This window comes from Plectropomus leopardus, chromosome 20 (assembly GCF_008729295.1).
Source record: "Plectropomus leopardus isolate mb chromosome 20, YSFRI_Pleo_2.0, whole genome shotgun sequence".
Taxonomy (NCBI): Eukaryota; Metazoa; Chordata; class Actinopteri; order Perciformes; family Serranidae; genus Plectropomus; species Plectropomus leopardus.
The window spans coordinates 5,364,364-5,378,132 of NC_056482.1; the positions used below are offsets into that span (position 1 = coordinate 5,364,364).

At 40.0% G+C, this 13,769-nt stretch overlaps 1 protein-coding gene across 1 annotated transcript; it reads left to right on the forward strand.

Annotated features, from left to right (window-relative positions):
• Positions 1–1,286: 1,286 nt before the first annotated feature.
• On the forward strand, positions 1,287–12,995 carry LOC121960066 (KN motif and ankyrin repeat domain-containing protein 1-like). Its single transcript, XM_042509664.1, has 11 exons — positions 1,287–1,323; positions 2,179–4,758; positions 5,408–5,560; positions 6,041–6,149; positions 7,502–7,678; positions 7,888–7,975; positions 8,576–8,795; positions 10,227–10,369; positions 10,780–10,980; positions 12,257–12,355; positions 12,452–12,995. Exons 1-11 carry the CDS (start codon positions 1,287–1,289, stop codon positions 12,512–12,514), a joined length of 3,870 nt encoding a protein of 1,289 aa, XP_042365598.1. The 3' UTR covers positions 12,515–12,995.
• Positions 12,996–13,769: the final 774 nt, after the last annotated feature.

Sequence of the window (13,769 nt, forward strand, 5' to 3'; positions counted from 1 at the left end):
TACAGGTTCTGGGGTTCTGAGGGTATTAAAATCAATACATAAATGAAGTTGAATGTCCCTCCCTTACTGAATAAAAAAACACACATCTCCCTTCACAGTTCTTAAATTATCTGAAGTGCCTCCCCCGTTTTGCACCACCTTCTCCCCTCTGATAAATAACAAACAGTCCCTAAAGCATTTTGTGCCAAGCTAAAGAGAGAACAGACATCCCCATGGCCTTTGGGCATCAGTCTGTGAGCAAGTTAGTGAATGAGTGACTGAATGAGGATATGTGAATACATAAGATGCACTGTATCAAAAATATATTTGAATAACTGTACTGCAAGTACAATGTTTAGATTCAGATGAATTAAAAAGGCATGACACAGGCACATATTTAAAAACTCATATTTAAATTGCACTTCCTTGTGTTGTTCCTGATCTGTCTTACCCATTTATACCTTATCTGTTCATTACAGATTCATTTCCCCCCCCCAAAGCATTTTTTACTGTTTCTTTAACTCCAAACTTGAATCCCTACAATGAGTTTTCCCAAGTCACAGAAATAGTACTTTTCGGTCGCTGTGGCTGACTCTAAAGAGGGCTTGCTAAACTTATTGGATTTATTGCCTGAGGCTCGATGTCATGTGTTCACTCAGGCTTCAGATGAAAATGTCAGTGCGGAGACAACCTGATTTTGAATGGTTGTCTTCCATGTCTTCCCTGTGATAGTCTGGCAACCTCTCAAGGGTGTACACCGCCCACCAGCCCCCCTCTGACCCTGAATAGGATAAGCAGTTACAGACATACTTTACATACATATTCTAAATGTTGCATATTGTTTTCTTATATTCTCCTTTTGTGCATACATTAAATGTTCTTTTCTCTGAAAACTATATGCATTTTTGCTCTCCTTAAAACCTCAATGTGCTGAGGACAGAAGGTGCTTACTGACGAGAAAATGATACAACATCGTAATGAGGTGAGTCACTGTTGTGTGCTGAGGCTTAGCCTTTTGCTCACTGTACTTTTTGCCGAATGAACTATAATATGTCATGGCCTGGTATTGCATTTCCTTTATGCAAGCATTGTAAGGTTAGCTGTTATTGACTGCTGAACCTAGGCTGTGTGAGAGAGAGAGAGTGATTGCATGAGTGATGCCGTGGAACAATACATGTACAGTAAAAGCTAATTATGAAGAAATGAAGTAAGGTCAACTTGCTATATTTTTTTAAAGACTTGTTCCAAGTTCTCACTGGATATGAAAGGATTGCTCCACTACTGATACTTGGTGGTGACTCATATTCATGGCTCAAGGAAGTTACATCTTGAGAAATGTATCAGGTAAGTATTACTATTTCTTTTCAAATAGCTTAAATGGTAGTTTTTGGCTGATGTGGATTTTTATAACTTGAGTGTTATGTCTAATGCACAAAATATGTCCAGCCTATTGTTTATAAGGTTTATAATAGAATTTAAAAATGGAATATCTCCAACTTAAACACACATTCCTCTATATTTTTATTGTGTCAACTATTGGATAAGTGAAAAAGATTTCTGTTACTTTTTTGTGTGTTCACTGGCTGAAATAGTTGGAAGATTTCTGTGGTTGAGAAAACCTGCCAAAAGTATGGCCAGGCATTTTTAAGGGAGAGTTGCATAGTAATTATAGAGTGGGTTCAGGCTATGTAGAGAGACATACCATTTAGAGAGAAGTGACTACTGAAAACAGAGTGTCTACACAATTGGTAAATCCTCCTCCGTCCCTCCTCTTCTTGTGGGACAGACTCAGAAGGTTTAAAGTCAAAAACATTTCAAAGTGACAGAAGGAAGACTCTAGACTTGGATAGAAAAGGTCACTGATGAGCGTGTAATACCAAGGTAAGGAAAGAAAAGAGAAACTTAAAGGAGAGAGTTAATAGTTCAAAGCTGAATGAAGCCTTAGAGATTGAATTTTTCCATTGCATATCTGTTTTGGTTTTTTTTCAGTCATATTTTTGTTATGAAAAGTTAAAAACAATTTCTGTCTTAAATATCAGTGGTTTGCTGTTGTAAATCTAATGTCTAGTTTTACAGTTGGTTTTAAATTCACAATGCAGGACCATTTTTTAACTTTTTTACCGCATGCAATTAGGGACATTTCGACTTGTCAGTATGCAAAAGTTATAAAGTATGGTTATTCCACTGTTGGTCCAACAGCTCAAAGCACAGAAGAGTGTGTTCCTAACTATCTGGGGATTGACTACAGCTATCAGTCGAACTTGGACTACCTCAATTGTGTGGACAGTTTCCGAAAAGGTAGCACCATTAAGCGGCTAAGCCTTAAGAAGAGGCCCAGAGTGGCCGTCAACAATGTGGAAAAAACACAGAGTGGCATTTCCTCCAGCCAGTGGCATTCTGCAGAATCCTTATCATCACCTGGCAGTGATGATACAAGATTACTGGGCATGTCTTCTACAACTAGAGGTCGCCCTCCTCTTCCTCCACCACATGGATCCTCATTGGATAACAAACACACCAGAAATGAAGGACCAGCAACCTCTCCGATACTTAATGAGACAAAGCCTCAACCTGCTGCAAGATCTTTACAAAGACAAAGCCCCGTGGTGGAAAAGACCATAATGGAGACCCTTAAACACTTGGATCAGGAGGTAACGAGCCAGCCTCCACCTCAACCCCATCCTCGTCGTCGACTGGCCAGCTTCGGAGGGGTAAGCTCTCATGGGTCACTCTCCCCCTTCACTGGCCTGGGTGCATATAATCAGAACAACAATGGGAACAGACCTACTGGCACAGGGAGTGACATACATCTCAATCTCACCTCGTCCCTGGGCAGTAGAGGCAGCACAGGATGCCTTAGGCTGAGCCCACAGAGCTCTGGTAGAACCACCCCAGTTACAGGTCTCGGCCCCACTCACCTGCAGCAGGTCCGTGACCAGATGGTGGTAGCTCTGCAGAGGCTAAAGGAACTGGAGGAACAGGTGACAATCATTCCTATCCTCCAGGTGAAAATTTCAGTCCTTCAGGAGGAAAAGAGGCAGCTGATCTCTCAGCTCAAGAAACATGGTGACAATGAGGACATAAATGATGAAATCTGGAAGAGAGCATATTGCATGGAAAAGTCTGACATGGAGAACAAAGTGAATACGGAGGAAAAACTTGAGGGCATAGTGAAAAGTGACTGCACAAGCCTCAGGGAGTTCAGGCAACTTACTGAAGAGATGCAGGCACTGGAAAGAACCATCAAGGGCAGACAATTGCAAGCATGGCATGGAACAGGTCCTCTGCATGATAAGGCTATTAAGTCTGCTGCAGTTGGAACTGATAAAGATATACATATTACCTTGTCTAAATCCACAAAAGAAAACAAATATGTGTACACTGACCAAGTAGAGACAAGGTCCATTGCAACAGAGGTGTCTGAAGTAAATCTTGGAATTTACACAGAACGAGAAGCAGAGCTTGATGCCCAACAACTAATAATTGGTGCCTTGAAGGAGAGAATTTGTCACTTAGAAACAGAGTTAAAAGAATCAGCTCTCCAGACAGAGATGAGTCGTCTGAAACTGGAGCTTCAGGCTGCAGGAGCAAGGAACCGAGCTGATAAAGCCTCATTTGCGAGGCCTACCACTGTGAGCACAGGCATCGATGTGAGGCCTCACACCACAAGCCAGGGGGTGGGTAATCACACCGAGCTCCGAGATGCCAGCACAGGGGAGGTGACAGAGGTAAAGACTGTGGGAGTATCTTGTTGTGGACCTGAGCTGAAGAATGTTTGCACAGGACCAGATGTACCCATGAGTCACTGGGAGGTCAGGGAGCGAGTGGAAACCATGGAAAAGGGCGTGGGGATCCAAGTTTCTACCAACACACAAGGAGTTGGGGTGGAGATAAAGTTATGTGATGCAGAAACCAACACAGAGGTACTGGTGGAGAGTCTGGAGTCTAAGAAAGGACAGATGAAGTATAAATCAGTGGGTTGTGGGGACTGTTCTGTTGATGTGATCATCTGTGAAGCAAAGGAAGTGGTCTCACAAGGTATTGCCACAGATCAAGTCAGAGGAGTGGATCTGGGAGTCATGGCATCACCGCAGACAGCTTCTCAGCGTACCAACACTGTAAACAGTTCAGTATCTCGCTTTACCAATACCAGACATGCCTTCAACACAGACTCAAGCACTAACACTATTTTAAGTACCCAAGACAAGCACACAAACACAATTCAGACTGTTACTAGGACAGTGTCTGTTGGCAACAGGGTCAAAGACATCAAATGCACCCCAGAGACCTGCACGATTGGTGTAGGAACTGCAGATCTGTCAGGAAGTGCCTTAAAACAAACACCAGTGACAGTCCCTAAGGTTACACGAGATGCTGGTGTTGGATTCACAAACATAAATGAGAATTTTCTGGTTGGACTAAAAACCCGAAATATGGCCTCGGGACCCTCCCATCTACCTGACCCCATCAAGACGAGGAGCATCGGGGTAGGGGAGGGGAGGATACGGGATTTGTCAGTTTCATCCAGTAAACCTGGCCAGATGATCCAGCAATCTGTGCAGTCCCAGTGGGACCCCGGGCTGAACCATTACATAGAGAAGATGCACTGGCTCCTCAGGGAGCATGGGGACCTGCTCACAGAGGACAATACTCAAGGGAAGGAAGGGTTTGTCCACCAGCACAACAGCCAAGGAAGTGCCAGCTCCAAGCTGTCCTGCAATAACAAATTTGCAGCACAAGGAGGAACAGAAGTCCATCCTTTCGATTCTCAGTCCCCAGGTAGCACTGTAAATTTAGTTAGTGTTAAAGGTACCCAGTGGAGTTTTTTTTTTTTTTTTAATTACATTTACTTATAGTGTATCTCACCAAAAGAATGGCATCTTTCCTTATGAATTGCCATCTTGACCTTCAACACATCAGTAGAATAATATACACCATATAGCTTGCTCGACCTTTGCATTTTGGAACGCCCCAGGCTTTAGTCCTACAACCCAGAAATGAATTAGCCTTTCAGCACTCCCGGTTCCCTGGGAGTCAATAGACTTTTTGAATGGGTTTTTGGTTAGGTGGCTGAAATGACATATGTTATTAACTCAAGCTTCAGAGACTTTCATGTTTTGTTCTATGACAATAAAAAATAGTCAGTAAACACGCCAACTCGTGAACTTTGAGCTTACATGTGTGTCTGTGTCTGGAATGATAATAATAATGTATATCAAATGATCCATGTCCTTTCAAACAAAATAGGGACTTACTGATCAAAACATTGCTCCATAGTGCCTGTAGTTGTGAACAACTCCACTAGGTACCTTTAACTTTTAATTATTATTATTATTATTATAATTATGTAATAAATTGTATGCAGTATGTATGATGTCATGCTGGAACTATTTGAAAACCTAACTTATATCTCCTTTTTTTGTTGCAGTAAGCAGAGAATTTCAGTCCCCATCTCAACCATTAGTCGACTCTTCTGAGTGTGACAAATCAATCCCAGAAATCTGCCACCAGGGCGGCCATGATTCAGAGGTGAAAAGAATGATACAGATGTTGGAGCAACAGGCATCCTCAGCTCTACAAGGTAAACTTCTGTGTGTGTGCTATAAAGTTCTACTTCATGAGAAATACATTGAGTAAGAATACTGTCTGTGAGGAAGTAGTCTAGTTTTAAAATACTTTTCTTTCAGACCGCTCCCAAGGGTCTGTTTACATGTGTTAGGCTCAGAGGAAGTGGCTTGGCAAGTTGACATTCTGAGGGAAACACTTGTAATGTTTGGAATGATATTTGGTTTTGGAGGGCGTATTGCACCACATACCAGTTTGTGGCTGAGGGTCTAAAAGTGAATGGCTTCGTAGGAGGAGCTGGTGTCAGAGAAAGCTTTTCCTTTTTAAAACGAGGCCTTCGGATTTGTAAAAATATTTTAAGCATCAGGAATGTATCCTCACTAAGTGTGCCCATATTGACTGGGTGTGTTTCTATGTTTTTCTGTACATGTGTTGCATTTAGTAAGATATGTAATAAGTTAAGACTCAGAGGCATGTGCTGCATTGTTGTTTCCAGACAGGTCAACTAAAGCCGGCGTGCTTCGGTCTGTAATGAAGAAACAAAATGGTGACCAAGGTTGTAGCAGCAACAGGAAGAGCATGAAGTTTATGAGGGTGACCACGGGGTAATCATCTAATATCTAACTTAAAATTTAGCAACAAGACTTTAGGACTCAGTATCTTAAGACTTTCAGTGTATTAAAGGGTAAGATAAGTTTTTTTTAACCTGGACCATGCTCTCCCAAGTTTTTGTGCCTAAACAAAGAGATACGCACACCAAGTAGTTCCTGTTAGATGGATTTAAATGTTGTGATCTTACTGATCATACTGACCTTACCAAGTGATTATTCAGAGAAACAACAATTTTTGAAAATTGCCCAGTCTTGAGCGACAGGGCTGCAGCAGGCAGCAGAGAAACAGGCTGCAATGTAAGCACTGGGGCATGTATGCATCATGAGTGTACATCAATGAAAAGCGCTTTTTTTGCCACTGACAGACTCACATTATTATTTTAAATGTCTGGCAGTTTATGAAAAGCATCACAACATAGATATAGTGTTTTGTTACAGAGAAAGAACCTTTTTTAAATTTTTATTACAGGAAACAGCCCTGAAATAACCATGGCCAATTCCACCAGACTCTCATTTACATAAACATTTAAATAAAATTTTAGCGTGTAAACATTTTCACATCTAACAGGGTGAATTAAGGTTTTGAAGTTTCAAATTCTTTAATTGTCATTCTATCCATATCTTTGAGAACGCATACAGTGGAGGGAAGTAACGTACGTCTAGACCAGTGTGCAAACTAAAATAAATAAAAACAGATATTTAAAAGATCCTGACCAACAGTGAAAAAGAGACCAGTAAAATAGACAAAAACTTTTAAAGTGCAATCAAGCATCTGTTTTAAAAAGGTAAAATGCTCAATAAAAACTACTAAAAAGGGTGACATATTTTATGTTTGTGCACGTCACAAAGAGAGAGCAGACATATGGACTGTGGGAAGAAGCTGTTACGCATTCTGGCTTCAACCAAACCAGAGTTTGTGATCGTTGGAACAGCGGAAAGACAAACAAAGACTGTTTTTTTGAGATTTTATTTTGTGGCTTTCAACTTTGAATTAAGTGTTTTATGATGATAAAATTACATTACAAAGGATCTTAATCTATAACAAAAAGGTCTATCACTATAGGGATACTTTCCATAATGTTGTCAAACACTTAAAATAATAATATGAGCCTGTCAGTGTCAAAAAGAAACATTTTTAATGGATGCAAATTGATGGTGCACTGATGCTCTGAATAGTTACATTGCAGCCTGTTTCACCACTGCCATCTATGGTGGTCTCGCTTAATACTGGACCAATTCCAAAAATTATTTTTCCCATTTGTCACTGACACACAAAAACATGGAAAATTGGGGTCCAGGTTGAACAATACAGGAATTACCCTTCACCTCCTGTGTTTTGTCCTTAGATTAGACCCCATGTCATCTTACGAGCTCTCTGCCAATGAGAAGGCCAATTCTGAGGAAGTGGAAAAGAGAGGTAACAAAAAATCAAGGGATGCCTCTCAAGATGGATTGCAAGGAAGAAAGGGCAAAGGTTGTTCCAACAAGGGATCAAAAGGAGCTGCAAAACCACATACACAGAGGTAATGTAGTTCCGAATTTTTTATAGCCAAATGTATAGGCAATTTCCCCTCTGGATCAATAAAGTATTTCTGATTCTGATTCTGATGTCTCAGCCAAGTAAGATTACAACCCCTCCGTCTTGGCATTTTACAGTGTCAGCCTATCATTTGATGGGTACACTCAGGCCTGAACTCGCACTTTGTAACCTGTAGCATTTTATTCCTTTCAGGTATAAGTTAAGTGAAAAGATGTTTTCTGCTTGTCAAGCCTTAAAGATGCACCTGAGTGATGACACAGCTTTATCCAGCAGGGAATTGGTATGTTTTGTTCACTGTATTCAGAAAGCCCTTGAAGGTCACTGCGTGTGCATGTGTGTGTGTGCATGTATTATGGTGAGTTACTGGATGGATATGGAGAGATGCAGGGGCAGGGTGTGTTCAAGTATGACTTTTAAAAGAAATAGCTTTGGAATTGATTGGAAAAAGCTCAGGAATGTGTCGGATCTGTAATTTTCTGTCGCTGCATTTTTCTTTAACTTGAAAACATTTGTAAGCGACAGGCTCCTCACTGCCACAGTCATTTGGTAAACAAATAAAGAGAAGGGGAGTTCAAAGGAACTAAGTGAAAAGGAAAATCAAGACAGATTTCACAATGAGACACACAAACACAAACAAAGCTCTAAACATGCCATAAACTTTTTATGGATGATAAAGACAAATTCCTAGGCCGCTTCTTTTATGATACTGTGTTGAACATTTCAATAGTGAGTAGCTGCTTTGTTATGCTCTTTGTCTGCGTTCTTTCAGTCACATCCTTTCCATTCAAAGTCAAAATTGCTCTGCAAACTGTGAATTAAGGCAATTTGAAAGGCGTTTATGGAATTTTTCTTTTCTTTACATTTTTTTTGTCCCCTGCAGCATGACTGTCTACAAACACTCCAGCAAGAGTGGTTTTCTGTGTCCAGCCATAAGTCAGCCACTGCAGACACTATGAGGGACTACTTGTCTACAGTTAGGGTCATTTCACCGTTGGTATTGCAGCATGTAGTGAATATGGCTGACGGCAATGGAAACACAGCTCTGCACTACAGCGTGTCCCACTCTAACTTTGGCATTGTCAAGAAATTGCTTGATGCAGGTACAGTAATCCTCACAGGGAAGCTAGGGGTCATTTTGAAGTATTACAACAGTCTGGCCTGGTGCTCTGGTATATATATATATATATATAGATAGATAGATAGATAGATAGATAGATAGATAGATAGATAGATATATAGATATAGGTCCCTGTTAATGCTGCGGCCTAACCCAAGAGCGTACATTTTTAACTCCATAGGGTAATAAAGATAATACCTTTACAACAAAAGGAGTACATTAGATTTTGTTGACTGCTGCATAACAAGCCAAAACAGATGTTTTATTGATAAAACAATAAATACACCACACTTAAAAGTGCATGCACTTCATCTAGCTCATAAAGTAGTTATTAAATTGCATTATTGATCCTCAGAAGTTCTGTAGTCCTACTGTAGTGCTCGTATCTTCACTAACCTGTGGTGCAGGTGTGATTTTTACAGATATGATCTTTCTTGAAATTAGAAATAGAGATGTACTTTCCAAAAATCATAAAATCATACTGGAGTGTTTCAACCTTTTCCTCTGCTGTCCACAGCTCTAATAGAGATCAAAAGTTCAGCAATGTCATTTTGGGCCAGGCTATTCAAAGCCTTTAATCAATATAAATAGAACAGGCAGACACTGAATAAGTGTTCTAATGGAGGAGATACAGTGTACTTTCGTATTGTCATCTAAAAGCTTTTGTACCGCTTTCAGAGGAGATGACAGTGTGGTCTAAGGCAAGGAGGAATAGAGGCATATAATCAACAAAACTATTTTCCACTGTGTCACCGATTTATGAATGTTTGTTTCCAATGTTAATGATGTAAAAAGCACGACTAAAGCTTTTTAATATGTTGCTCAAAATAAAGTATTTAGTCTAATATCGCCTGCTTCTAAAAGGCAAGTTTTCCTACATCCAAAACATCTGTTTCTTCGATATCTGAGAACTAAAAAACAGTAATAATTGAACTCCATTTCAAAGAGTAAGTTAATGCATTAAAATAATTCAGAGGATGCACTGAGAGTTTAAGCTGCAGACATTTGCAAAGTCAAGGTAGAATATAAACTATGTGAGAATTTAGCACTCATAAATACATGCCTTTGGGAACTTTTAATTGCACAGTAGCAATGACGCCACAGTTATTTGAGGACGCTTCAAGCAAGGCTAAAATCTATTTGTATCATTGTTGCTGTGCAATTAAAGCTCTGCTTTTGAGAACGTAACATTTCTCAATGTCCATGAGTCTACACAATAAATAATCTCTGAGGGAGGACCATTTTTACACAGAAAAGGCCTATTTTGTGAAAGGTATTTCAATGTAAAACTTGGTATGCACAGTTTAGGTGGAAAGAGTTTACAAGTAACAAATATCTTTTTGTTCTTTTCACCTTTCTGCTGTCCACTCTTCTGATTTTATTAAATCGTTCCAATTGACCACCATCACTACAGAGGTGTGCAACGTCAATCAACAGAACAAAGCAGGTTATACACCCATCATGCTGGCTGCACTCGCCGCTGTGGAGAGTCCAGAGGACATGAGGGTCGTGGAGCAGCTCTTTACAAAAGGAGATGTCAATGCCAAGGCCAGCCAGGTCAGTGTGTTGTCAGGTTATGGTAGTGGCTGGGATGTCCTGATATTACAAAAAAATGTCTGTTGCTGATTGGTTAAGTGATTGTGGGTTGTTTTCTGTTCGGTTTTTATATTTGTTAATATCTAAAATCTGAAAATGTAGATAACGGGCTATGAGCTATTAACTAAAATTGCCTACGTAGATAAAAATAAAATGTACCTAGAATTAGTTCCAGATTCCATTTGGATATTGCAGGAGTATAAATTAAAACATTTTCATTTTTTCGGTGTGCCCATATCTTCAGTGAGCAGAGAGTGGAGAAAGTGTGATCCATCTGATTCTACAAACAAGTTATGATTCTATATATGAAATGTTATTCAGCATCATTAACCCAATGCCCTATTGTTTGCCCCCTATCCTCCACCACCCAGGCGGGTCAGACGGCTCTGATGTTGGCTGTTAGCCACGGCAGGATGGACATGGTGCAGGCACTCCTGGCACAGGGGGCCGAGGTCAATCTCCAGGATGATGAGGGCTCCACAGCGCTGATGTGTGCGAGCGAGCACGGCCATGCCGACATTGTGAGACTACTGCTGGCACAGCCAGACTGTGATGCCACCCTGACTGATAGTGTGCGTGAGTCATCGCCGCCCCTCTGTGCAGCTTCTGTAAATGTGGCAGCTTCAAGCTGTGAAGCTGAGGCCTTCCAACTTTGCCTTGCATGATTATGAAAGCGAAGAGTGAACACTTTCCATTTAATATGTCATAGAAACAAAGGCATAGAAGATGTATAGAATTAAATCAAAAAGTCCTCCTACCCTCCAAACCATGTTGGTCATAGTATACCACCCTCTAGTGTGACCCGCAAGAGCGTTTCCCAAATTAACGCTCCTATTTGTGGAAGACAGAACAACTCAAGTATGACTAGTTGCAGTTTTAAACACATGGTTATGTGAATATGTGGTTAGTTTTAGGCAACAAAACTCCTCGGCTAGTGTAAGGTCAAACCGGGGTTACTTGATACTATTACTCTCTATAAACACTCATCTAGGACTTCCACGGCTTGGCTTCCTGAACATATATTACTGGAGAGTGAACGTTTGGGCGCTGGGCTAAAGGTGAGGGATGTGGGCCTACCTGTTGCCTCGCTGTTCCTGTCCGCAGCCATCAGCCATCACTCAGCCAGCTCGATCTCCGTGATCCAACATCAGTCAACAGCAGACTCTGTTGACAGGTCATTTGTAGACATTAAAACACACAGACAATAACGGAAAACAAATCTTTATGGGGAAAAGAGGAAACTTCACTGTCTGTTTTCCTCGTGGCACTGAGAAAACATCTCCTTTCCACTGGGGCCTGGTCTGAATTGTCTCATTTTATTACTTACGCCTGCCCCCTTTCACACAGGCTTTACCTTTAGGTAAGCCCAGCCCACCTAGCCTGACAGCAAGAAAATCATGTTTTGGGTTAAATTAAGTAGTCCTGGTGTTTTTGCGTGCCAATTTGTGCTTTTCCTGCATTAATATATGAAGTAGATGCCAAGTTTTATCAAAATAAAAGCTGTCTGTAACTCTCATGACTTACTAATGAGGTGGACATGTCCCCTGCTGTCCCCCCACCTGTGAAATTTATACCTATGTTTGTAAGGTGATGTAACATTGCTCACGTGATATATCACAACATGCCAGGTTGAGCTGCTAATATCACTTTCCTCGGTGAAAGTCCTGTGCATGTTTGACACATCTACCTCCGCTTCATCTCACCCATCTATGTCACCTGACTTCTTCCTTTGCTCCTGTAATATGGAGGACAGTCTCAAATATTTGCAGTATAATTTTTCAATCTGTAAATGTACAATAAACAGCAAGACCTCTCAAAACATATTTATATATATTTGTGTGATTACAGGATGAAAGCACAGCCCTGTCCATTGCACTGGAGGCAGGACACAATGACATTGCAGTGCTCCTTTATGCACATGCCACCTTCTCCAAAGGACAGACAGGAGTATGTGGATCAACATGTTCACACTAACACTTCAAGTAAGTATACATGAGTGTGGTTTTCAAAAAAACTTTTCATTGTGTTTCTGTGTCTTAACAGGCAGCTGCTCGTCACAGCGGCAAGTCTCTCTCTTCTCCTGGTGGCAGAAATATCCCTGAATGAGGTGATGCCCCAAAGCCTGAAAAGTCACTTCTTGAATCTTAATTATGAGATGATTCAGTATTGATTGACTGATTCAATAACGAAAGAGATAATTTCAATAGAGTGAGTTTTAAACTTAAAGTTTGATACCAAGTTAGTCAAACTGATTCTTCTCCATTTCACATAATGCTTGTTACTCACCACTGATCTGTATTACAGTGTAGTATTTGCACAGCACAACATTGCATAGTGAGTATTACTGTATATTGTAACTCAGCAGGTGACATATGCATGGTAAAGTACATTTCTATTTTATGTTCATAAGGGTTAATTGTTATTAACATATACAATATACACCCAACGTCTATAATATACCATCACCATGTTTTTTGTAAATATTTATAACTTTAAAAAAAGATAAGACAGTATAGTATACAGTAGCATCTAACCCGTAAAGATGTATGAGTAAATATGTAAATTAATTTAAAAATTAGATAATAAATAGCTGCAAATAGATTTGTTTTTCCCAATTATTCTGAAGAATAAAGCATACAAACTTTAAACTTACTTAACTTTGTACACATAAGACAGTATAGTATATAGTAGCATCTAATTTATAAAGATGTATGAGTAAATATGTAAATTAATTTAAAAATTAGATAATAAATAGTTGCAAATAGACTTGTTTTCCCAATTATTCTGAAGAATAAAGCATACGAACTTTAAACTTACTTAACTTGTACACATATTTTTTGTGATGTAAAAAAAGATTATGTATTTTTAAGTAGATACTTTGACTGTATCTGTGAGGCTTTACTAGAATAATAATGACGCATTATATATATTTTGAACATGTTTCAGTTTGTCATTTTACCGAACACCAAACAGCAAGTGTACGCAACTGCTTCTGTTTTTAAGTCCCCATTTACAGCTGATACTGTCATTGAAAACACAACCCCAGTCACTTGCTACTATTACTCTATAAACACTTGTCTAGGACTTTCACGGCTGAACATAAATTACAGCAGTGAGCTGTAGCCTCTAGGCTAGGCTAAAGGTAAAGGATGTGGGCCTGTTGCCTTGCTGTCTCAGCCATCACTTGGTCAGCTTACTCTCCGTGATCCAGCAGTTCTTCTCCTCAGCACTCTGTTGACAGGTCATTTGTAGACATTTAAACATGTAGAAAATAACAGAAAAAAATAGATATCTCCAGTGTCTGATGTAAGCTCTCAGAAAACACCTCTTCTCCACTGGGGCCTCACACCTGACCTGAATT